We start from the raw sequence: 25,850 nt of genomic DNA, 5'->3' as shown, positions 1-25,850 counted from the left end.
TCGACTGAAAATGACATCGCAACTACTCGTGCTCACGGAACGACCAATCACGACTGGCCTGTTTTCTGAAGCTGAGCCGTGATTGGTCGTTACGTGAGTCCTTTTCAGTCGACAGAAGTGACAAAATGGCTGCCCCCGGAGATAGCTAAAAAGGGTTGGATTTTGCTGCTTAACTCATATTCCACAAACGCAATATTAATCAGAATGCCGTGTTTCAACTAGTTGGGCCTGCTGGGAACATATTCTGGAACAAAAATATGTTTGGGTTGATTTCCACTTTAAGTATTCCTTCACAGAGAATCTTTGACCACAAACTGCGCAGGCAAAAGGTTTCTCCTAGTGTGTGTTGCTGTGTGTGTTTTCAAGTTTCCGCTGATCCTCCTCTTCCTCTTTAAAGGGGAAGTTAACCCAAACATATTTTTTTCAAGAATAAATTCTATGCAGACCCACTTGTTGAAAAGAAGGCATTCTGATAAATATTCCGGTTGTTGAATAAGAGTTAATCCACCCATTTTCAACGTTTTTCAGCTATCACTTCTGTCGACTGAAAATGACATCACAGTTGCTTTATTGTGTGTGCTCATCTATTTATTTGGCGGTTTTAATGGTGCGCCGTCTTATTACGTCACATTTTAAAACACATAATTTCATATTGACAATTAGTAACTATCAACCGACTGAAACCCAAATACTAACCTCAACCATACAGGGAGTATGTCCTCTGCTGGGGACATGTGGTACTACATATCCCACTCATTTCTATGTGGAGGACGTCTTTTAACTACAACTTTTGAACCTAATGGCCTAGACACTCAGAACCAACATCAACTCCCCCATTTTCAGGGCCCCTAAATACGTTTTACACGCTTTCGTGGCTCTACAACCAGTGTTCACCCTGAATGGACGTCAAATGGCCGTTTCGACCACTTCCGTCCAAAAGTTCATAGCTCCGCCCTGACTGACTATGGGTTGAGAGTTTGTAATTATCTATGTTCAATGAACTGTTAAAGAGTAAAAGCATGGCGTCATAAAACAGGGTTAAAACCACCAAGGGAGTTTAACAAAAAAGAATAAAGAAGGCGCTTAAAATTCATGTGAGCGGAGTCAAACGTTTAGGCCCACCCCATGATGAGCCACGCCTTGAACCGCGATTTGCAGCCTGGGCTACTCGCTTCAACAGGGTAAATGGCGGCAATGCGCCATCTAGCGGCCATAAACAAAAGCGCAAATGTGACGTAACACGTTCGCGCGCATCGCGGTGACGTGCATGGCAGCCATGTTGAAGACGGCCGACTGTGTTCACGCCATGTTTCAACGTAGCGAACTGTTCCAAGCAGACCCCGTTTTCGTAATTTAAGGTGAAAGAGAACAGACCACCATGTCAACGGACGATTTTCAAGCGAAGTATGCCTGTTTTATGGACGGTCTGGTGAAAAGTACTGTCGCAGAAACGACCAAACTTTTTGAAACGGTGGTTGACGAATTAAAGGCGGAATTATCAAAGGTGAAGACGGAGAACGAGGCCCTGAAAACCACATGCAGACAAATAGCGGATGCGAAACCATTTGCCCTCATTGAGTCCGGACAAAGTGGCCGTCCAAGGATCCAGGATACGGCCGTGCAATGTGGTGAGTGTGTTTGGATGGTTTTGTTCGACCCACAACGAGACCGAATGGTCTTTTATTTTACAGCTATCTAAATTGTGTTAGAACACGGTTTTTGTTAGGTAATAGTAGTACATCACCCCACACCCGTGACGTTATATTCCTTGTCGGTGCAATGTATTGCGTCTTGGAGAAATACGACAGCGCCGGTCTCAAGCAACATTTCCCCCCATTATTCCAAAAGTTATAAAAACAACACCATGAAGTTCATAGTTTGTGTCCATATTCATGGCATGAATACTGTTGTGTACAATGTGCACATATAGTCATTTGCGCGACCGCGATTTCCTGGAAATGCTGATCTCACTCAGGATTACATGCACTGCTCTGTCCCAGAAGCTGCTTTCTGGGACGCCGCAGTGCTTGAGATATTAAATTCAACGAAGAAACGAACTCGTTATAGAAAGAAAGTAACTGGCCGCGGTTATTTTTGCCGTGACCGGCAACTCTCCTGCTAGTGTTCTTTTGCCGTGTGAACGGCTCTGATTGGTCAATCGCCGAAGCGAAGAATTCTGGGCTTTCCGTGAGTCGTTCAACAGGCTCCCGATTTCAACTGTGGCCGTTAGGGCAACGGCAGTCCAGTAATTTTGTGTTTCTTAATCATAACCTCGCCTCAACGTTGTTTTTTTAAAATATATACGTACATAGGTTAAACTCCTGAACGTTTCTTAATTCTAACCGCAACCTCATCCATAACCTTTTTTTATTTTTGTGGGGCCCAAATCATTTTGCCAATTATTTTTGTGTTTCACTAGCTACATCGAAGTTGTTCACCTGCATAACAGTTCACAATTTTTAGAAAAAGGTACTGAATGGTACTTGAACCCGTGACATGCTGCAGTCAAGTATCGCCTCCGGCGGGACCTCTCTACGCACCACGCCTCGAGTTGACACACTTTCACCGGCGCAGAATTTGTCCTTTGAGGTCTCGCGCGATTCACGACAAAAATAACGCAAGGTGGGGAGTTGCCGGTCACGGCAAAATAACTACTACAAATAAAAATTAACTTTTTGATAGAAAGACTTGCTGGATGTGATGACAAAATTAGTTTCTATTTAATGAGTAATTATTTCTTTATTGATACATTGTAACGACTTTATCGATACGTTCGAACGATTTTGAAAGTACGTTCGAACGACATGGCCCAGTCAAAAATGTTTATTCCACGTTGGCAGTCCCATGCGTCCGATATTGCGATTACGATTCAATATGGGATTTTTTTTCCCCAGGTCCTTTTCCTGGGTATTTTTTAACAAACACAAGCAATAAATTACTCTATATATGAATTACGTAGGGATGTCACAATATCTGCAATATCGTGATATCGCGGTATAAAAATTGCCTTGATATATCGTCATCGTCATGTCACGATATTAATAGCAGCAAATCAGTTTCAAAGCCCAAGTTGTTTTCCATTTGTGCAGTTCCAGCACCCTCTGGTGGTTAGTTTATCAGTGTAGTTTAATTTGATGCCACCTATGTTCAAGACCCACGCTAATCGCCAATAGGAGTGCATGACTGGCCAAGCCTATTTCTTTATGAATGCTGTTATGTACAAAACAGAATATTGTGATGTTCTTTTTTTTAAATAAGAGCTTCTTTTTTTTAACAATGTTGTGAGCTTTTATACTGTATCATGAGCTTTTTATATATCGCCAACCTCCCCACAATATCGTGATAATTGTCGTATCGTGAGGTTCAAATCGTGATATTATCGTATCATGACATTTGGATATCGTGACAGCCCTGGAATTAAGTAATTAATTCATTAAATACACATAATTATTCAAACAAATAAAGCCTACTCAACAACGGAAATGAGGGTTTTTTATTTTCTAAATTGCAGCCTTTGCAATTTTAAAATTGCATTCTTCTACATTGCGATGTCAATTTGAATTTGATTAATTTTTCAGCCGCATTACATATCATGAATGTACTGTTGGCATAGTGTCAAGATACCTAATGGTCTCAGTGATGGATGCCCTGCACTGCATATAATAAATGCATTTCAATATGTTAGTTTGACTTTGTGCAAATGTTTGCAGATCTTCTTCCTTGCCATCTTTTGCTGATTGAGCAACCAGTGGGACAAAGCATAGATCAACAAGGCAAGCAATGCAACGAACAAGAAATGGTGTACATCCTGGTAAACGACCAAGTCTGTGCTACTGAAAAAGAAGGAACTCCAAACCTGACCGTTTCACTTCCAAACCATGAGGTGTGTGTGTGTGTATTGGTAGTCAAAAAGTCTACAACTTGTTCATATGTTCAATTGATATGTCTACCATACAAGCCATCAGTGCACCTCTTTACAGTAGTCACGATAAGGCAAGTTATTGTGTAAAACAAATCAAAACAATTAAAAGTACTTTACATTTACTTAAAATGACAACAAGGCAAATAGTTCTTCCACAAAACTACCGTAATCATGAATTCAATAAATTAACTCATTCACTGCCATTGGCGAATTTACTTGTGTTTTCACAGTCCAGCCATTCAGTCCCAGGATCTTATTTATATTTTTTTCAAATTTTTTCAAACCTTATGGTAAAAGAGAATTTGAGAAGTTTCATACGGCTTTAACATATGAGCGATGTACTTTAGCGCTAGAACGTGAAGAGTCTTGTACTCAGGCAAAACAGTTTTGAAGTGTATTGTCTGGGCGACTGGAAACCAGTGTGGAGACCTGAGCACTGGGCGAATATGTTCATATTTCCTGGTTATAGTCGGGACCTGAGCTGCAGAATTCTGGATGTACTGCAATTCTTGTATAGATCGTTTAGCGTGCATGGTAATCTGAGCGTTACAATAGTTTATCTAACCTGCTGGAGACAAACGTATGGATTAGTCTCTTAAAGGCAGGTTTAAGACAGTATTCCTGTGATTTTGGCAATGTTTTCAGATGGTAAAAGGCTGATGGTATTATTGATTTAATGTCGCTCTTGAAGCTCTGGTCTGAGTCCAATATAACGCCTAACGCCCTCGATGTTTTAGAGCGCGAGTCTCAGGGTGACTGATAACACTTTCTGTTTTTTTCTGTGGGTGACAAACCAAAATTTCAGTTTTGTTGGAATTTAGCTAAAGAAAATTGTTTTGCATCAATGCATTGATCTGTTTAATGCTGTGACAGATTAAATCTACAGTCGCATGTCCACCTGCCACCAGTGACACACAGATCCGAATATCATCTGCGTGGTTGTGGTAGGACACTTTACAGCGGCCTATACCAGGCCTAAAGGAAGCATGTAAGAATTCAACAATATTGTAGGGGTCCCGGGATTGACCCCTGAGGAACATTTGGCCTGACAAACCAATTTCAGCAAAGTACTTCCTTTCTTCGAGATAGGACTTGAACCAGTTTAGAGCAGTGCCAGAGTCACACCCACTATTTTAACCTCTGTGATAAGATCACAAAGTTGACTGGATCAGCGGCACTCAGATGCAGCAGAAAGAAGACTGAAATTTTGCCTGAATCTGCGTTTAGGCGCATATCATTTTGGCGTAGGTTTGATGTGGGGCTCTCCAGAAATTTTCATTTCCCCGTGGTGCCTTTTGTCTACTTGTAATCTTGACAGGAGTAATGGTACCCAAACATTTAAACACTTGATGTTTAGGAGTTTGACAGCTCATCAACCTTCGAACATGAGGTATTAAAAGCCTTTTCATTTCCATACACCTTAAAAATGGCTTCAGCTTCTCTATCCTTACTTCTGTTGTAAATTGGCACTGTACGAATAAAATTACATGACTAACTTTTGTTGAGTTTATTACTATAAAATTATGTATTTTTTCCCCCCTCCTGTTTATTTCAAAGGATTCCGAATCCACTGCAGTCAGCAGAAACATGTGTGCAGTTGCAGGTGAGAAGTAAAAAGAGACTGAAAATATTAACACACATTTTGAAGTTATACTTGAAAAAGGTTTACAAAATGTAATTGTTGTCAATCATAATTCTCTTTTGTTAATCCCCCCTCACTTCTCTTCGATCCAACACCAGCCTCTGCTTGTGGAAATGAAACCAACGGCCCCGAGATTGACCAGCAACGTTCAAATCAAGAGCTCAGTAAAAGCCACGGCACTCAAGTGACCACAGTGCACCCCAGTTTGCAAGAGGATCAAAATTTACATGAGCCACAGAATCAGTCATTAGCGCCAGTGAATTATCTTTTCTCACTTACTACCACTAGTGACAATGTGAAAGTGGAATCCAATGCTGGTCAAATATTAGCTGAATCGGGGACCCAAGAGTTGAAGATATCGCAGGTTCAATCTGGGCTACCATCTTTCAGTGCAACACAAGTACAGGAACATGCAAAGGGGCCAGACATTGAGTCAACGCAGCTGAACAAACCACTTGAAGAAGAAAAAAGAAAATGTAGCTTGATGGAAGGCAAGACTGAGCGTGAAACGGAAGCTCAAGTAAACAAAAACAGTGACGAAAGAAAGCAGCGCTCGGAGAAAGTGAAACCCTTGTCAGAGACCGTGAAGAAAACATTTGTGTTACCTTCGACTGGTGCTGACGGTCCCGACCTAATCACTTCCTCACCACAAGTACTGTCGCATACACTTGGGATACGTAGCAGCTCTGTATTGGTGCAGGATGCAATGCTACTCATTGAAGCAATGGCTCAGTCAAAGAATCGAACCTCCCTGCCGGACAAGCCAACAGACCGAGGGTGGTGTAGTTCACCACCTGTGGTCCAGTCTCCCTTACCTCCTCAAGTTTTTCCCTCGCAGTCACCACCGACCGCCAAAGTAAGTGTCAAAGGCGCAGAAATGGTCTCAACAAACGAGACGCTTTTGGTCACTTCTACAACAGAATCCAGCAATTATCAGACCCACATTGGAGTTTCGACAGAGCACCAACAAAAACACGGTGTTGGTTCTTCTGACAAGACATCTACATTATCATTGACTGCTACAGCAAGTAAATCACTTGAGCAGTGCGCTCCCCATACTCAGAGTATGTTAGCAGAACCGTTAGAGACGAAGAGAGTCTCAGACCCCGCCGTCCCCCAAAAAGTCTGTTCCAAATCACCATCCACTCATCCACAATGTCCCATTGCCCCACTGTCCCCAAACCAGACTTCAGCTGTCTTGTCATTGGTTGGTACTGTCCAGAATAAGCGTACACCTGTACCGTCTTCATCGTCAGGACTTTCTCAAAGGAAAAATGATGTCACCTCCACAGCAACCGCTACCCTTGACACGTCTGACACAGCAGTCACTTCACCAGAACAAAGGTCAGACTTGATGCGGAGAAAAAAAATGAAATTACCAATTCGTAAAGCTATAGATGTCGTGACAAGCAAGCTGAAACTGTCTGAGATACAGAATTCAGTTGGACCAGGTGTCACTATGGCGTCCTCACCGCAGCACCCAAGCACGGGTGCTCGCGTGGTTTCAGATGAAAAGGAAACGCCGCTGGCGACTGACCAGACACCATTTATTGTATCCCCGTTGCCATCCCCGCAACTGGAATTTTCGTCACAGCAGTCGGGCATTTGTGAATGTTTAGAAACAACTCCCGGTGAACAAGCGGCAGCATTGCCAACTGAGAGTGTACCGATAAAGTCTTCTCAACTAGTCCCAGTAATCAGACTAAAAAGGCTGCCAAATGTGGCATCTCCCACTGGATCATTTTTGGTTTCACAGCTATTTGGTCATGAAAGGGAATCTGGAGTTGCCCCACCAGACAGGGCCTCGTCTTTGAGCAATTACCAGGCATCAAAATCAACACTCTGTCCATCAGAAGTGACTCCGCCATCAACCAGCCTGTGTCTCAATTTCAAAGAAACCGTTGCTGAAATTATAAAGACCCCTTCGATATTAGAGAAGGCATCATCACCCTGCTCCGTTCTGGGAGAGGAACCAGCCACTGGTTTGTCGCCTTGTACACCTTCCCGTGTGCCTGAATCAGTCTTGGAGAAAACAACAACGGACTGTGTCAAGGCTGAGTTTTCTGCCGTATCGGACCAAGCGCGGCAAACTTGCACTCTGGATGAGGATATAAACGACACCGCAGAGCACGATTTTGTTTCACCAAATGACTTTTCGACTGCCCCGCTGCACTTAACCCCCATCACCAAGGATTTACCTGAAGCTCGTTTACAATCGACCAAAACTCAGCTCCCTGCACAGTTGGCGGTGTCACCTGTAATCCAAGATGCTGAAAAGGTAATGTAGAAGTTACTACCCTTTGGTCTTCAAATATTTTCAACGGCTAATACAATCTAGCTGAAATTGATAGATTGTGTTCCTTCATGATGCAAAACCTGAATAAAACGCTTTATTTTGTAGATATCGACAAATGAGTCGGCAGATGCCCAAAGTTCATGCAATGAAAGGACCACTACGGATGTCTGGAAAAAGTTGCACAAAAAATCCATCGTTGCCCGTCTTGGAATCCACCTCAAAACATACTCTCGGACTAAAAGAACCAAAACAAATGCAGAACCACATACAGACAAGCCGTGTGACCCCGAAAGCCCAAAGAAACCCAGACTAGAGAACGTTAGTACCACTGAACAAGTTTCTACCCACAAGCCCATTTCAGTTTCCACAAATACAGCCATTCCCTTGAGTCCCACAGGGCCACTAAAAGAAACGGGGCTTTCCCAAATAAGTCTCAAGAGTCCAAGAAAGAGTACAAATATCAGTTGCACTGAACTGAAGACAGATTCTGTTAGACCCCGAAACCCTGTTGTACGTTTGAAAAGGTTACCTCTAAAAGACACGACAGACATCACTTCAGTTATCGCCTCACTGCCACGCGCTCAAATAAACGTCAGCCGTGTAATCCCACCAAAACATGCATCGGAGTCTGGCAGTCTCAAAATGGGAAAGGGTAATGAACGCATTCCAATAAACTCTGAAAAGCCTTTTGTAGCTGCAGGTAGTGCAAGCTGGAAACTAGGAACTGGAAAGCCGGGCACAAATGAAGGGGAGGTTAGGGCAAACAAGTTGAAAGCTGCTAATGTGTGTCTATGGTCAAATACAACTAAAGATACCGTGACTCCTTTAAAATCTAAATTCACATCTAAGAGTCCTGAACAGTGTCTTTTCCCTAAGAAAACTGCTTGTGTTAAAAAGACCCATTTAGATTTCCCGCAAAATCCGTCTACCCATAAAAATACGTCTCCTTCTCCTCCAAGGAAAATATTAACTAACCCTAAAAAGTCCCAATTACCACCCGTCAGGCAGAATGAGTCCAGGGTCATTAAAAATGTTCCCATTCCTAAAACCTCATACAGTGAACCTCTTTGGATTTGCACCATTCCTGAAATGCAAACCTCAAAAGGAAAATCAAATTCATTATTGGGCAAAAGTGGTTCCCCAAGCGCTCGGTCCCCGAAATCGTCCATAATTGTTGCCGGTTCAAGTAAAACCGGCGAAAGTACTGCTAAGAAATCACCATTAAATCAAAAGTCGACTGTTAAAAAAAATCAGAAAGCACAGAACGCAAAGAAATTAGCCAAAGCTAACCTCGTGGCAAAAATGAAACAAACCACATCAAATCGAATTAACCGCCATGCCGGCAATAAAACGGGAAACAAATCTACTTCTGAAAGTGTGCGCACTTCTCCAAAAGTGCGAGCAAGGAAAGCGACAAAAGCCAAAGCAGCCCTGAGGTCTCGATCTGCCAGCGGCGCGCAGCTGCTTAAGAACCAGTGTGGGCACTGCGGCCGTGTCCTTAGCAGCAGTACGGCGCTCGAGAGTCACGTCAGTCTCCATACCGGGCACAGACCGTTCTCTTGCACTCTCTGCGCCAAGAGCTTTCCTGACCGCAGAGGTCTTAAACGGCACACCAGAGTGCATCGCAACGGTAGGACGCATGTTTGCCAGCAGTGTGGCAAGGGTTTCGTCTATGGCTTCGGCCTCACCAAACACGTCCTGATGGTGCACGGGAAAATCAAGCCCTTTGTCTGCCAGATCTGCAGCAAGGCGTTCTTCACAAAGCGAGATGTGGAGACCCACATACGGGTCCATACGGGGGAGAGACCGTTCCACTGCCATTTATGTGAAAAGAAGTTTATGAGGGGCGCTGAACTAAATGTGCATCTGAGGTGGCACCGTGGCGAGAAAAGACACTGGTGCCCGTATTGTGGCAAAGGATTTTTAGACCAGAACAACCTGAAAAGACATAAGTATATCCATACGGGAGAGAAACCACATTCTTGCCCACATTGCCCCAAACACTTTACGCAGTCTGGACACCTGAAAAAGCATGTTAAAAATGTACATAAGGATCAGTGAGAGAAAGCCTGCGAGGTTTGTCATATTTCTTTCAGTATAGAAATGTCGCTTGTGACAGGTTTTGTATTATTAATTCTGTAGATATGTACAATGAAATAAAAAAAATAATTTGTCTTGTGTAGTTATGCCCTGCGAATGGTGTAAATCTGTATATAAATGAAGTGTATAGGGAAATACATCGGGTGGGTGCAAAAGTAGATATACAGTAGTGTACATTATGTATATATATTTTTATTTTGTATAATAAAATATAGATATTGTATGTTTTCTCTATATTTTTATACTATTTACTTTTGCACCTCCCTGCATTTAAAGTTAAACCCAAACAGTTCTTCAAGAAACACTGCCAATCATTCGATATCACTTTCCACAAGAACATGGGGGGTGAATAGGGGGTACCAACATCCAAAAAATATATATTGAAAAAGGGAAAATGCGAATCCAGGGGTGCTGATCCGCAAGTGTGCCAGGGTCCACTGTGTCTACAAAATAAGCAGTGAGGTGAGTTGTATTTTTTTCCAACTAGTTTGTTGTAGACATGTCCGTTTCTGCACCAATACAACATACTAACAAACTAGGGGCGGCCATTTTGTCACTTGCTGTCAACGGAAAATGACATCACAGTGCCTAAAGGCTCACGTAACGACCAATCACGGTTTACCTTTTTTTTTCGGGGTTTGGTCATGTGACATTGGCAAACAGAGCACTTAGACATTGTGACGTAAGTGCAGGCGACAGGAAGTGCCAAAATGGCCGCCCCTGATATCATAAAAACGGGTATATTTGTCTGCTCAATTGATATTCCACAAACGCAGTATTTATCAGAATAATGTGTTTAGACCAGTGGCGCCACATAGAACGTATTGTAAAGTACATTTTGGACTTCTTTAAATGCAGACAACAAATTCAGCCATCATGAAAATGTTCATGATGATGCAACCACATACAGTTGTTATGATATTGATCGTATATGCACATAATTTGTCAAAAGACCCAACATTAATATTGCATTCATGCCCATGTTGAGTGTATGTAAATTTCTTACCACAAGAGTACAAACTGAAGTACAGTATCACCCTGTCCCGGGATATACAGCACACGACACCGACGCATCTTTTGTTACTCATGATTTTATTGATTTAACAGCTTTCCATCGTAGTCATCAAATTCACCGTTAATTCATGATCATGAATACACTTACAGCAAAGAGTCTCCCTTGTTTCTTCAGTCTATTTCAGACTTCACTGATTGCTTCTATGTTCACCAGCACACTTGTGCCTCTTCACATGATGCTTCCGAGAGAAGATTTTCTCACACGCGCCGCAACTGAATGGCTTTTCCCCAGTGTGCGTTCTTGTGTGTGTTCTTAAGCTTCCACTCACAGAAAATCTTAGACCACAAACTGAGCAGACGAAAGGTTTCTCACCAGTATGCGTTCTTGTGTGTGACCTTAAATGACCCTTGAGCGTGAATCTTTTCCCACAAACTGAACAGACAAAAGGTTTCTCTCCAGTGTGTGTCCTTGTGTGTATTCTTAAATCTCCTTTCTGAGCGAATCTTTTACTGCATACAGAGCAGGCAAAAGGTTTTTCCCCAGTGTGTGTTCTTGTGTGCATTATTAAACTATAGTTGACGGAGAATCTCTGACCACAGACTAAGCAGGCAAAAGGTTTCTCCCCCGTGTGTATTCTCTGGTGTGTCGTTAAATGTGCCTTGACGGAGAATCTTTGACCGCAAACTGTGCATGCAAACGGTTTCTCTCCAGTGTGCGTTCTTGTGTGCATTATTAAACGTTCCTTTACGGAAAACCTTTTGCCACAATCTGAGCAGGCGAAAGGTTTTTCCCCAGTGTGCGTTCTCGTGTGTACTTTCAAGCCCCACTTTGAACTAAATGTTTTCTCACACTGTGAGCACTTAACACGTTTGTTGCCAGAGTGACATGTACCACCTTTCGCGTGTTCAACAACATCATCAGGAGATGTTATGCTGTCGCTATCTGATAGCGGAGCTAAGAGTATGTCTGCTTGGGATCCCCCACAGTGGTCTCCATCACGTCCTGTTGCCATGTGTTGATTTGAGCTGCTGCTGATTGGAGGCTGCGTCGCTCTGTTCTCATCCTGTTGACCTTTGTCTTCATCTTCCTCACTCATCAAGGGGCCCAAAGTCACTGAAAACTTGACAATGTCACCATCCTCTTCCTCTTTTATGCAAAGTCTCAATGGCTCCTCCTCCTCTTTAACGTGAGGGAATTGTGGCTCCTGTTGCTCGGGATGAAGATATATTTCACTGCCGTCTGCACGGCACATGAAACACACAAATTGTAAACACGTTACATCATGTAGGAATGTACAGCTGTTGTAAAACCGGCAGCTCCTTACTTTCAAAATCAACCCGAAAACCTTTTATATGAAATTGAATATCAAAAACAAAAGTGAAGGGCATTTTCGGGCTCAATTTTACTTGATCATTTTCCTTTGTTTTCATTAACTATACCACCTTGTCGGGGAATTGGCCTGAGCAGAGCTTGAACCTTGAACTATCAAAATTTTGTTTGCGCCTATATTAAGCGTCTTTGGGTGTAGAAAAGAAGCACGACACAAATTTGATTCAAAATTATTATTAATATTATAGTACAGCAGGTAGATTTTGACCAACCAAACCATGCAGCAAGATGACAAATATGAACACCATTCTTGAGTTTAAACACAAGACCTCTTCTCCTTCCACTACTGGTTGAAAAATGTAAATCTACTCCTTGCTAAACAGTTTTAATCTGTAAAATGGGTAACAAAAGTCTTGCAAAAATGATGTATTACAGTTGACAATTTGAAACATTGGTACGGATTTTAGTGATGGTCATGGAAATGTACATACATGATTTGCTTTTATTTTGCAGGCCACATAAAATGTGTCATGCCGCATCTGGCCCCCGGGCCTCAGTTTGAAACCCGTTCTTAAAACTATTACTCAATTGTTAAAATATAGTGGTCAAATAATTTGTCACTTCAAACGTGCAGATAAGTGAGGGGGCGTGGCTTTGGTCGGAGACTTACGAGCAGTTCGGCAAATGCGAAGTACTTAAAAAAAGTACTGGCTTAAAAACGTATTTTATTCATTTGCTAACGTTCTAAACTGAGGAGAGGGAAAAAAATGCAAAATTGGGCAATGATGGGAAGAGAAAAAAAAACACTTCTGCATGTGTTCTCACATCATGTACAGAAATGTTAACATCAGAAGCTGTGTTTAGACAGGCTCATGAGAACGCTTTAGTCACAAATAATTCTTGTAATTAACTGTCTCAAATAAGGCCATGGATAGGTAATATCTTGCTTCTCCGACTCTGTCCCTGTTTTCAAAATGACCGCGCTTGATTTTTGCCACAGTAACTTGGGAATTGAATGTGACCAATTCGAGCGTTAAGAAGTGAACAAACCTGCTCTGTGAAACCGACAAACAAACGAAGGCTGCTCGAAAACAGCGTCCAGTGTTTGACCTTGTAGCTCGCCCTCCACTTGTGACCGAGAAATTTCCTCCTCGTACTCTTCTTCTTTCAAACTCCTTGCACACATTTTCGCGGCGTCACACTTGATCTCAGCTTCGCGATGTTATTTGTTAGCAGCTAGGTAGCAAAGCCAAGCTAGGCTAAACTTCCTTGAGAAGCTTCGGCTTGTCCCGAAACGAGTTTATCCGGACACGAAGATTTCATTCATGGTCGATTAGACCAGTAAAGTGGTGATGGACGAACCGTGTCCAAGCTTGAGTAAGTTATGTTTGAATTCGGGGAGAATGATCACGTAGAGTCGTGTTTACGTAAAAAAAAAAAAAAAAAAGGAGGAGTATATGGAAGTAGACTACAGCGAAAATGTACGGCAATACCACTTGGACAAAACACGTTTGTGTCGCAATTAAAGTTTGGCAATTCATTGCTTCTATTCAGACCCGGGGGAATCATATGACAGAGTAAAAACATAACAAAAAACGACGAACAGTAATAAAGGAGAATAACAGTAATAATAAGAATACCAAGTTTTCCACATTATTTCCAATTTTAGCTCAAGTGGCTCGAACCAGTATTTTCATGGTCTAATCACCTATAAATAATGACAATTCCTTTTTTTTAAAACCAGTGTTTGGAGCAAACAATTACATTTGGAAAATATTCACAATTATTGATTATTATTTGGTTGCAAATCATCTGAGCAATCTGAAATTTTTTTTACAAAAAATGAGTGCAATTTCAACAATATTATGAATTATGTTTTCATTTACAAATGTGTAACTTTTATATTTAACCTTTATCTCATACGACCTTTCCTTTCTATAGGAAACACCCCCATTGATATTAAAAACCCAAATTTTCGTTATAGAATTTAAAGTGTTATGTCTGATTGACGTAATTCTCACTCGTTGAGGCAGCTCACACAGATCATTCTCGCCGCACCCCCTCCCCACTTTCATCCACTCATTCACCAATTCAAACACTCAAAGCTTGATTGATTCCTTAATAAGTTTCCGCAGTGCATCCGGGAAGTATATACAGCATAACACTTTTTCAAAATGGTGTTAGGTTTCAGCCTCATCCCACAATGGAATAAATTCCTTTTTTATCTTTAAAATTCTACACACAACACCCCATAATGACAACGCGAAAAACCTTTGGGGAAAGTTTTGCCGATTTATTATATAGTATTCACAGCCTTTGCTCAAACCTTTGTATATGCACCTTTGCGAGTAATTACAACCTCAAGTCTTTCTGAATATGACGCCACAAGCTTGGCACACCTATCGTTGGGCAGTTTCTCCTGTTCTTCTTTTCAGCACTTCTCAAGCGTTATCAGGTTGTATGGGGAGCCATTTTCAGATCTCTCAGAGATGTTCGATCGGATTCAAGTGTGGGCTCTGGCTGGGCCGCTCAAAGGGATTCATAGAATTGTCCTGAAGCCACTCCTTTGTTGTCTTAGCTGTGAGCTTTGTGTTATTGTTCTGTTGGAAGGTAAACCATCGCCCCAGTCGGAGGTTCTGACTATTCTGTGTCCATTGCTACATTCATCTTTCTCTCAATCCTAATGACTCTCCCAGTTCCTACTGTTGAAAAAACATCCCCACAGCATGAAGCTGCCATCACCATGCTTCACTACAGAGATGGTATTGGTCAGGTGATGAGCGCCGCCTGGCATTCACGTCAAAGAGTACAATCTTTGTCTCATCAGACCACAAAAATGTCTTTCTCACGATCTGAGAGTCCTTCAGGTGCCGTAGCAAACTCCAGGGCTCCCTGACTAAGGCCTATTTACACTAGATCTATACAGTGCGATGAAAAAGTATTTGCCCTATTCTGAAATTACAAATTTTGGCTCTCAGTGGACTTTGCTGGAGTCCTAAAGCTTTGGGAATTACTTTGTAACCCTTTCCAGGCCGATTGATGCCATCTGTTCCATAGAAACATCAACCACTAACTAAGCATGCAAAAGATGAACTGTGAAAAAGCTTCAAAGAATTTTCACATTGTTTCTCATCGTAGTGCGTCGATGATTAGCAACTTTCTGCATTTCAATACTTTTGCTTTTAGAATTTCTCCATGGTTGGTCAACCATATAGTCTACTATGTAACAATTCCTATGTAGTGATTAGGGAGTTAGGAATGAGTTAATGATTACCAACACAGCTTCGGTTTATTCAGCTGCTTAATTGACCGATGCTCTTCTCATCAGCACACTTGTCTCTTAACCTGATGCTAGAAAAATGTTTTATCACACAAACCACAACTAAATGGTTTACCTCCATTGTGTGCGCTTGTGTGTGCTTCTCGTGAATCTTTTACCACAAACTGATTGGGCAAAGAGTTTTCTCAAGTGTGTCTTCATGTGTGTGTTATTAAATGTGTCTTTAAATAGAATCTTGCTGCACGCATGGAGCTGGCAAACGTTTTTCACCAGTGTGTGTTTTTTTGTGCGCTGTTAAATTGGACTTTCTAGCAAATCTTTTACCACAAACTGAGCAGGCAAAAGGTTTTTCTCCAGTGTGTGTTCTTGTGTGTGATGTTAAATGTGCCTTTAAAGAGAATCTTTTAGCACAAACTAAGCAAGCAAAAGGTTTCTCTCCAGTGTGTGTTCCTGTGTGTATTGTTAAACCTGACTTTCCAGAGAATCGTTTACCACAGATGGGGCACGCAAACGGTTTATCTCCAGTGTGTGTTCTTGTATGTATTCTTAAATCTCCCTTCTGAGTGAATCTTTTACCACAAAGTAAGCAGGCAAAAGGTTTTTCTCCGGTGTGGGTTCTTGTGTGTATTTTTAAAATTCCGTGTCGAGAGAATCTTTTACCACAAATTGAGCAAGTGAAAGGTTTTTCTGCAGTGTGTGTTCTTGTGTGCATCTTTAAATCTCCTTTCTGAGTGAATCTTTTACCACAAACTGAGCATGTAAAAGGTTTCTCTCCATCATGTTTTCTTGAGTGCCTTGTTAAATTTGTCTTTATGGAGAATCTTTGACCACAAACTGAGCAAGAAAATGGTTTATCTCCAGTGTGCGTTTTTGTGTGCCTTGTTAGATGGGTCTTTGTTGAGAATCGTTTACCACAATCTGAGCAGGCAAAAGGTTTTTCTCCTGTGTGTGTCCGCGTGTGCGCCGTTAAGTTGGTCTTTAAAGAGAATCTTTTACCACAATCTGAGCAAGCAAAAGGTTTTTCTCCAGTGTGTGTTCTTGTGTGTGTGTTCAACAATGATTTTTTGTGAAATGTTTTGTCACAGTGAGAACACTGGACACGTTTGTTGTCAGTGTCACATGTCGTATCACCTTGAGCGTGTTCTTCATCATCATCATCATCATCATCATTGTCATTTGAAGACTGTGGTGTTATGTCATCACTGTCTGATACTGGAGCGAAGAGGCCATCTGATTGTGATGCACCTTTGTCAGTCTTCACAGTGACACCAGATAAAAACTTGATGATATCTTCCTCCGGCGCTTCCTCTTTAATGCAAGTGTACGCAGGCGACCCTTCCTTTTTGGTATGAGCAAGCTCTGGCTCCTTAATGTGCGGGGACTCAGATCGAAGACTTTTGTCACTGACGTCTGCAGGACACAAGAAGACAAACACGTTTTGCTAAAGTCAAGCTTTGCTCAGTCAAGTCTCATGTTGTGATTTTGATGTTGTGTATTATTCTTCATAGAATTCTTTCAATTCCTTATATATCTTCCTTTTTTTTATACACTACGATACTGTTTTTCTTCACTGAAAACAAGGGCTGCAACTAACAGTTATTTTAATCGATTAATTCGTCGATTGTCGATTAATCCAATTGAAAGAAAAATCATGTTTTAAATCCCATTGTTTTGATCAAAAATGGAACATTATTCTAAATTGAATTACAGTGAATCTCGGCAGCTACATCTTCACATTCCTTTACGACTGAAACGTCAACAAGTGCTCATTTACATTTATGCTTACTATTAAAGCCACGGTTGCGTAACACATGAGACACAACGGTTTGAAACTGGCTTCTGGAAGTATTGAAAGGTACTGGTATGGCCGTTCATTCTTCAATTCTGATTCTGTTTCCTGAGTTGACTTTCTGAACTTTTGAAACAAGTCGTGCCATGTCTTCAATCTTATTTATTTTGGGAGAAAAATTGGTTCATTGGCTCATTCGTGTCATGTGATCATAACAAATGCTGCCAGAATACTGTTGTGTACACACAGTACGTGCAGCGACGTACCTGATGGGGAAACATGTTAAAAAGATTGAATGTATTAATAGTTAATATTAGGGATGTCCTGATCACGTGAATAATGGCTGCCTTGATTTTATTTTTTAACATTACGCTCTGTTACAAATGCACTCCCACCCAAGTACTGACAAAACCTGTTTTCATTTTTACGTTGAGCGGGTATCGGCAACTGCTGTACGTAACTAATAAAGTAACCTGTAATCTAACTAAGTTACTTTTTAAATCAAGTAACCAGTAAGGTGACTCAGTTACTTTTAAAAACAAGTCGTCGGTAAAGTAACTAAGTTACTTTGTCAAGGTAAACGAAATGAACACAGGGACGTTGTTACCAATCAAGCTAGTTAGGTTTTACTAATGAAGAGTAAAAAAAAAAGGCGAACAAACCTCCTCCGTGTACCACAACTCGAGGTGGCCTACAAACAGCGTCCAGTTGCAGACGTTCGTTTTCTTCTGTCCGCGAAATGTCCTTTTCGTACTCGTCCTCTTTAACGCCTTTTGCACACATTTTTACTCGTTAAACACAACGCTTTACACTCGCGGATTGCTAACAAAAGGTTCTCTTTGTCAGCGGCTAGCAAGCTAAGCTAAGATAGCTTGGGAAGCTGCAACGCGCATGGAGACGAGTATAACCGGACACAAGAATTTAACTAATGATAACTTAGTCCATTAAATTAGTGATGAAGACTTCAGTCCGTCCAGTAATTGTGGAAGAATTATTCAGTGAAGCTGGTGAGGTTGCGTACGCGCAAGATGAGCCACGGACGTAGTACGGCAACTACAATCGGACAAACTACGACTATATCGCAAATGTTGCCTGCTGCCACATTACCACCCAAATATTGAAAGTACTCATTCACAGAGAGAGAGCGAGAGAGAGAGACCTATTTTAAAATGACCAGAGACTAACTACATTGTATGATTGTGACGATGACAGCCGAATTGTAGTTCAACATTTTCAGCTTTAAATACTGTCCAGAACAGCTGTTATTTCACACTTACAGTTAGGTTATGTCTGCAATTTAGTGCACATGTTATGAATTGATTCAGTTAACTGCAGTGTATAAAGAGAAGACTATATGTTAAACCCCATTGTTTGTTGCCAAGAACGGACAGCATATGTGTAGCCACCAGCTAGTAAACCAGCTATAGTAAGTTTACCCGTGTTAGCTGACTTAGTTTTCCCTGTGACTATTCTCATTCATCCAGGTCATTTCATCCTCAGGGCATTGAATCCATCGAAACTGGACTGTTCTGGTTGTCTTCGGAGATGTTTCGCCTCTCATCTGAGCAGGTTTCTTTCAGATCATGCAACACGTTTTGGTGGACATCAGGCTGGAAACGTCCTTCACTGCAAACTGAGCAGGTAAAAGGTTTCTCTCCAGTGTGCGTTCTAGTTTGTAGTATTAAACTTCTCTTCTGAGCAAATGTTTTACCAGAATCTGAGCAAACGGTTTTCTACATTCTGAGCAGGCAATATGTTTCTTCCCAGTGTGTGTTCTTGTGAGTAGTATTAAACTTGTCTTCTGAGCAAATGTTTTACCACAAACGAAACAGCTCCCGAGTGCGTTCTCTAACAAGTGGTTTAAACTGTAACACCAACCTTCAAAATCTATGGCAAAGGCTCATGTATTGAATTAACTGACGAAAATGAAAAAGGACATTTTTGCAAACGTAAAATGTAGTTTCAGTCCATTTTCATTTTTTTTAACAGCATTTTCATGTTTATTTTACCTCATTATTATTTTTTTTTTTCCAATTTGTACTTTTCGTTATTTCGTTAACTCCATAACCTTGGACGTAAGACACAGTTCTGACGTCAATGTGCATACAATGGGCCAAACTCGCCCGGGAGTAGGAATGAGTCAACGATTGCCAACACAGCCTCAGTTTTTTTTTGGTTTATTCTGCAGCTTGATTAACCAACGATCTTCTGTCACCAGCACACTTGTGCCTCTTAACCTGATATCTATGAAAAAATCTTTTACCACACACATTGCAGCTGAATGGTTTATCTCCAGTGTGTGTTCTTGCGTGTGTTGTTAAATGTGCGTTTCTAGAGAATCTTTTGCCACAAACCAAGCAGGCGAATGGTTTATCTCCAGTGTGTGTTCTTGTATGTCTTGTTAAGTATGTCTTTTCAGTGAATCTTTCACCGCAAACGGAGCACAGGTAGGGCTTCTCCCCAGTGTGTTTACGCTTGTGTGTTGTTAAACTGGTCCTTAGACAGAAGCTTTTACCACAAACTGAGCAGGCAAAAGGTTTCTCCCCAGTGTGTGTTCTCATGTGCGAGTTCATTTTTTCCTTAATTGTGAATCTTCTACCACACACTGAGCAGGCAAAAGGTTTTTCCCCAGTGTGTGTTCTTGTGTGTCTTGTCAAATGTGTCTTTCGAGAGAATCTTCTACCACAAATTGAGCAGGCAAAGGGTTGTTCTCCCGTGTGCGTTTTTGTGTGTCTATTCAATGACGACTTGCTGGAAAAGGTTTTGTCACACTGAGAACATTTCACACCTTTGCCGTTAGCGTGATATAACATGTCACCTTCAGAGTGTTCATCATCATCATCATCAGTGTGAGACGAGTGTGAAGTTATGTTGTCACTATCTGATAGTGGAGCTAAGACGCCGTCTGCTTGGGCTCCTCCACAGCAGTCGCTATCACCTTCTTCACCCTTCACAATGACACATGTCAAAGGAAACTCTGCGAGATCAACTTCCTGATCTTCGTCTTTAATGTGTGTGGGCTCCAGCTCCTCTTCCTCTTTAATGGAAGAGGTTCCGGTCTCCTGCTGCTCAGGACAAAGATTGTCAGTGACATCTGCAGGGCACAATTAGAAAGACTGAGTGATTATGAAAAAGAAAAATTGTGGTTATTTTAATTGACACTGACCACACGATTAATAAACACGATTAGTCATTTGATTTCAAAACTTAGTATTTGTTCAACAACCAAAACTCAACTGCAAATATAACTTGAACGAACAACTAGAAAATAAATTAGTAGCAAAGTAAAATAATAGCCCCCCAAAGCAAAAACAACGTTCTTGTGGTGCGTGCCTTGGCCTCTTAGGGAAAGTGTCGTATCGTGCATGCATTGCGATGGATAGAGTTTGAATAATATAAGTCGTTTTTCATAGATTAGGAAGAATATATGTTTTTGAGTATTGTTATATTAGCTGTCTGTGTGTGTTCCTACAGCATTTGTGCGTGAATATTTGTTATTTCACTCCCGGAAGTCGATGCTAATTTTCCATTAGCCTGTCAATGGGATTTAACATTGACTGCTAGCGTTAGCACTGGCGATGTATCTAAAACGAAGTCTTGTATTTCAATACATGTGTGTAATAATTATTTTTGTTGTATGTTTGGTTTTACAATAAACTCCAACTGAGTTGTCATTAAACAGCTTAAATCGCGCTCAGGAAGGGCAGAAGAACATTCGTCACACACTTGCTTGCACAAACAACATGGTGCGTTCACAACATAGGAACTTGCAAACGCACGCCGTGCCGTTTGGCATTAACCATTCTTCTTTGATTATAATGTATACAATATTAAATATTTTATCTGTGCTCATTGATTATTCTTGTTTATTTTTTTTTATTTGCTTTCTTGTAATTTTATGTAGCTGTAAATCAGTAGCACATGAGTTCGTTCGTCTAAAACCATTCTTCTGAAATAGTGACCAGGCCCCTAGGTCCACATAATGATGACTCGGGGATACCATCTTCTCCACACAGTACAGATTACTGGATGTTATATTTTTAAAAATGTCATAGAGTAATGAGCATTTCATTTAAAAACTATATTAATAACATCCAAATGGAACTAGTAATTCATTTTACATATAAACAAAATCCAGTTCACAAACAAGCGAGTGTAAGAAGCGACCAACCTGCTCTTTGTATCACATTTGGAGGCTGCTTGCAAACAGCGTGGAATAACTGACGTTGTCGCTCCTTCTCCTCCTTTGTTCCACAAAGTCCCTCCACATACTCTTCTTCTTTCACACGTTTTGCACACATTTTCACGCGATAAACACAAAAGCTTCCACTCCGTTGAGTGCTGCTTAACGAACACGGAAACAAACGCGTGTTTTTCTTAGCGGCTAGCAAGCAAAGCTAAACTAGGCCGAAACACTACCAAATGCATCAAGACGAGATCATCCGGACACGGTCATGCACTGGCGGGTGTTTTAGTCCAGAAAACGCTTCGCTACGTTCAGCGCTGATACAAGAAAACGTATTATTGAAGCGCGCTTGGCTCCACAAACATACATGGAAGAAATACTGCGGCAGTGTGGCGTAGTAGGGCAAGTCCAGGTGGACAAACTACATATTTGTTTCATACAAGACGTGCGAACCACTAATGACTAAATTACGTTGACCAAATGTTCTCTTCGAGGCGCAAGGGTAAGTTAGAACGTTATTTTTCCCGTACCTTTCATCGTAAATTACGGTTTCCACTATTGTCATCTTGCGGTAGTGATAGCACACAGCGCTGTTTTTTTTTTAATTTAAATAGCTGCTTCTAAATAAAATCAAGATGGATTAATACTCACTTCCAGAATTGCGACTCAGATGTAGTTTGTCCCAGTGGAGTTGAACGTAAATTTAGCAAGACACACGATAAAACACACTCGAGAGAATCCTTTTGCCTGCGGCAAAACGTCTCACAATTCGACATTACGACCCCACTAACAACACATACTGAGGGAAAAGCATTTTGTCTGTCCAGTTTGTGGACACCGATTCTCTAGAAAGCTAGATGTAGCAAATTATGCATACAAGGTCACACACAGGCCAAAAACCTTTTCCCTGCTCGGTTTGTGGTCAAGGACACACAAAAACACACACAGGCGAGGAACAATTAAGTCGTGGAAAGTGCGATAAAAGATTCTTCAGGTATCAGGCTAAAAAAATGCTGTGGAGAATAGCAGCACCCAATCAAGCTAGAGAATAAATTGAAGACGAATTATGTTTTGCCTCATTCCCTGTTTCTTAAATAATTACAATAAAGCAAATTGAATTTTTATATTATGGACTAAATTGTCCACTAAAAACACAGCGACCGTTTTCCCAATCACAGACTCATTCCCTACTCCCAATTTAGGAGTTTTATATACATCAGCCAAAATGGCGTTTTATTTCGTCTATCATTTTGACTAGGTGGTTGTTTGCTGCTTGTTTTATAATGTGTATTGCTTTATATGTGTTGGTTTGGTTTGTATAAATTGTGTGTGCATATTTATTTTGGTCCATTTACTGTGAGCTTCTAGAATGCTTGAATTTCCCCAATGGGATTATTAAAGTAGGCATACCATTCATTCATTCAAACAATCAATAAAACGAAGGAAACTAATATGCGTGCTGAGAATTTATGTTTTGTTGGTAGGGATGCACCGATGCCGCTTTTTTTTTAGTATAGTATAGTATAGTATAGTATAGGTATAAGTGCTTACATTTTAATATTTACCAATATTGAGTACTAGTACTTCATGATGCCAGTAGTTTCAACAATTTTGATTAAAAATAAATAACTAAATACAAATGAGGCCCTTGATCAAAGGACTTTTGTCCATTCCTGGTAATAGCGTACAGTACAGTACGTGCCAGCAGGTGGCACTGTAGGACCGTCTCATTCTGCACTCCAAGGCCGCTTCCATAACTACATAATACCTAATGAGATCCAATACAAACAAAAAAGCATCTGCAATTTGTAAGAGAACACGGGAGAAATGTGTGCACTAAAAAAAAGGAAAGAAAAAAAAAACACTCGTCAGCAATCGCCTGTGTCTCAACAGTTAGCATTATAACTCTTAAATAAGATTGTGGTGCAACAGTTACGTTCTCATAGATCATATTGTATCTTTAAAGTAGCCGTCTGAAACTAAATGTGGTCTCTTTGATGGGAAAAGACTCAGGGCTGAATGAAGCGGCGTATATCAGCGCAGCGTTTGGTCATTTGGCAGATGAGCGCAAGCGCATTTTAAAAGGGGCAGTTTGTGCTGTTGTGGGTGTGAGCACTTCCAACTTGATTTACCTACAATCAATGTGGTTCTTCTCATTTCCTTCAACACTTGAGATGCATGACCTACCCAAATGACCCCAGTTAAAATCAATGTGTTTTATGCTTGTAACTTAAAAGAATTTTGGTTAAAGATGATGATTTTTTTTAAATTATATTTTGGTCAACAAAATAATTATTTTCATCTTTGGCATGGTAATTGATTGCTTTTAAATTAGCATGTTATCACAAAACAGCACAGGCTCGGTTGTTCTGCCCTGGCCAGAAGACTCATCTGTGTCCAACTAGTATTGTTTATCAATCAATTATCGATTAGCTTGGCTGCTCTAGCATGCTGGCTTGTCTTCATATCTTTGATGATAACACAAAAGTCATGGATGTCCCAAATGTCACGCGCGCACACACTGAGCAGGGGGGCCACAACATCTGGAGGCCAACACAGACCTGGTCGGATCAGAGATGCAACTCTGGGATCAGATCTGGCTCTCGTCTATCAGCGCTCTCTGCGGCCATGATTAATGAAGCCTCCGTCACGGTGGCGCGACGCCATTTCACGCTTTCGCGTCAGTACCCCTCGGCTCGGGTCGGAACGAAATCAATCAGTGGCTCCAAAAGAGGTGCAATTTAGAGGGCGACTGAAAATGTCTGGTAAAGTATGCCTAAAAGAAGTGCAACAAAATCGCTAAAGCCTTGCAAGACTTTACATCAGTGAGCAGCTAAAAGCTGTTTGTTGTGCTTTTTCTTTTTTATCCACGGATACTCTCACTTGGACTTTCTAGGCTGCGTAAAGATCCACCAGACTTCACAGAAGCACTATCATGTCAAAGCCGAAGCTAAGCAGGGCTGCAGTGTTAGCATAGATTATCGTTAGCTAGCAATGTTAGCTTCTGATAATGCCCATACTCAAAAGTTCAGCTAAATTGTTTAAGGTAAAGTTATACTTCCAAAGACTTCCAAAAAGTACTTATTATTTAATCACGAAGAAAACTGCACTAGTTTGAAGGCAAAGAAAGTAGGAGGGGAAAGATCAAGATGATGAAGAGAACAGTCCAGATTGCTATTGGCTGTGGCTGGACGTTAACAGCTGATCAGATGGCTAATGGCTAGCCGCACAAAGTGAGGTAGCGAAAGCGCCATTTGCAATACATTAAACCGGCTGTTGGTAGATTTTAAATAAAAAATGCTTTGCTAATTTACAGACCACACAACCAAACAAAATATATAATAATAAATGATATATGAAATGCTTTTAAATGTTTAATATTTTTAGCGGGCATCCATTATTTATGAATAATTGTTATTCATTTTCTATTTCATTTTCAATGTTGTTTCTATTTTCATTGTGTTCCACGGGAGAAAATCCATCCATCCATTCACCGAACCGCTTATCCTCACTAGGCTGGATGTGTTTTGAGCTGAGAGCGTGGCCTTTTTGCGGTGTACCTAATAAACAGGTGTCGCAGTGTGGTGCTGAACAGGGCGGCGGGAAGTGTGTTCTAGTAGATATTCCGGAGCAGCAGCTGGCCCTGGTGTGTCTCTTTCTCTCACTCTCTCTCTTCCTCTCTCTGTTTCTTTCGCTTTTTCCGGGCCGCATAAACAAAGCACCGGCAGAATTAAGCAAAAACACATGAGCAGGAGTCAATTTTCTTTGTTTCTTTTTTCTTCTTCTTCTTGTTCCAACTCATCTACACTGTTGTGTTTTCAACTGACAGTGAACCTTCGCCACCTGGGGAAAGTCATTACAACGTTACACGACTTCATTATATGGATATTATTTAAACATGTTTTTTTTTTTTTTTTCAAGAATATTATGTTCTATGCAGGCCCACTAGTTGAAACAAGGCATTCTGATAAATATTACATTTAAGTTAAGCAGGTAAAACAGGTGACGACCAATCACGGCGGACCTGTTTTCTGAAGCCGAGCCGTGATTGGTCGTTAGCTGAGCCCTGAGCAGTTGTGATGTCATTTTCAGTTGACAGAAGTGACAAAATGGCCGCCCCGTGAGACGGCTAAAAACGGGTGGATTTTGCTGCTTAAAATCAACCAGAATGCCGTATTTCAACTAGTGGGCTTGCATGGAACATATTCTTGAAAAAAATATGTTTGGATTGACTTCCACTTTAAAAAAAAAAAAAAAAAAAAGAAAGAAAGAAAGAAAAAAGACTATGGTC

General features: G+C 41.0%; 3 protein-coding genes across 3 annotated transcripts in view; 2 read left to right on the top strand and 1 right to left on the bottom strand.

Annotated features, from left to right (window-relative positions):
* The first annotated feature begins 1,228 nt into the window (after positions 1-1,228).
* LOC147149636 (uncharacterized) lies at positions 1,229-10,046 on the top strand. The gene is made up of 5 exons (XM_086024753.1): positions 1,229-1,628; positions 3,711-3,883; positions 5,480-5,525; positions 5,663-7,842; positions 7,966-10,046. The coding sequence occupies exons 1-5, from the start codon at positions 1,379-1,381 to the stop codon at positions 9,919-9,921; spliced, it is 4,605 nt and encodes a 1,534-aa protein (XP_085880879.1). The 5' UTR covers positions 1,229-1,378; the 3' UTR covers positions 9,922-10,046.
* Positions 10,047-11,048: 1,002 nt separating this feature from the next.
* LOC147149635 (uncharacterized) lies at positions 11,049-22,074 on the bottom strand. The gene is made up of 6 exons (XM_086025464.1): positions 21,545-22,074; positions 19,560-20,467; positions 19,458-19,461; positions 18,036-18,161; positions 16,716-16,994; positions 11,049-12,214 (listed from the first exon to the last, which is right to left on the bottom strand). The coding sequence occupies exons 1-6, from the start codon at positions 21,672-21,674 to the stop codon at positions 11,163-11,165; spliced, it is 2,499 nt and encodes an 832-aa protein (XP_085881590.1). The 5' UTR covers positions 21,675-22,074; the 3' UTR covers positions 11,049-11,162.
* The window catches only part of LOC147149634 (collagen and calcium-binding EGF domain-containing protein 1-like), a 46,670-nt gene continuing 42,641 nt past the window's right edge, over positions 21,822-25,850 (top strand). Inside the window, exon 1 of the mRNA XM_086024759.1 lies at positions 21,822-22,061. The gene's annotated coding sequence lies outside the window, so the exon portion shown is untranslated. The remainder of the gene's footprint in view (positions 22,062-25,850) is intronic.

This window comes from Filicampus tigris, chromosome 3 (genome assembly GCF_054856515.1).
Source record: "Filicampus tigris isolate MCC_2025a chromosome 3, RoL_Ftig_1.0, whole genome shotgun sequence".
Taxonomy (NCBI): Eukaryota; Metazoa; Chordata; class Actinopteri; order Syngnathiformes; family Syngnathidae; genus Filicampus; species Filicampus tigris.
This window is presented reverse-complemented; position numbering and strand designations above follow the sequence as displayed.

Coding starts and splice junctions, on each gene's coding strand:
- LOC147149636 (XM_086024753.1), top strand. CDS start 1,379: ATGTCAACGGACGATTTTCAAGCGAAGTATGCCTGTTTTATGGACGGT. Junction 1,629..3,710: donor GGATACGGCCGTGCAATGTG/GTGAGTGTGTTT, acceptor AAATGTTTGCAG/ATCTTCTTCCTTGCCATCTT. Junction 3,884..5,479: donor TTTCACTTCCAAACCATGAG/GTGTGTGTGTGT, acceptor TTTATTTCAAAG/GATTCCGAATCCACTGCAGT.
- LOC147149635 (XM_086025464.1), bottom strand. CDS start 21,674: ATGTGTGCAAAACGTGTGAAAGAAGAAGAGTATGTGGAGGGACTTTGT. Junction 20,468..21,544: donor AAATGTGATACAAAGAGCAG/GTTGGTCGCTTC, acceptor TGTGCCCTGCAG/ATGTCACTGACAATCTTTGT. Junction 16,995..18,035: donor AGTTGTGGTACACGGAGGAG/GTTTGTTCGCCT, acceptor TGTGTCCTGCAG/ACGTCAGTGACAAAAGTCTT.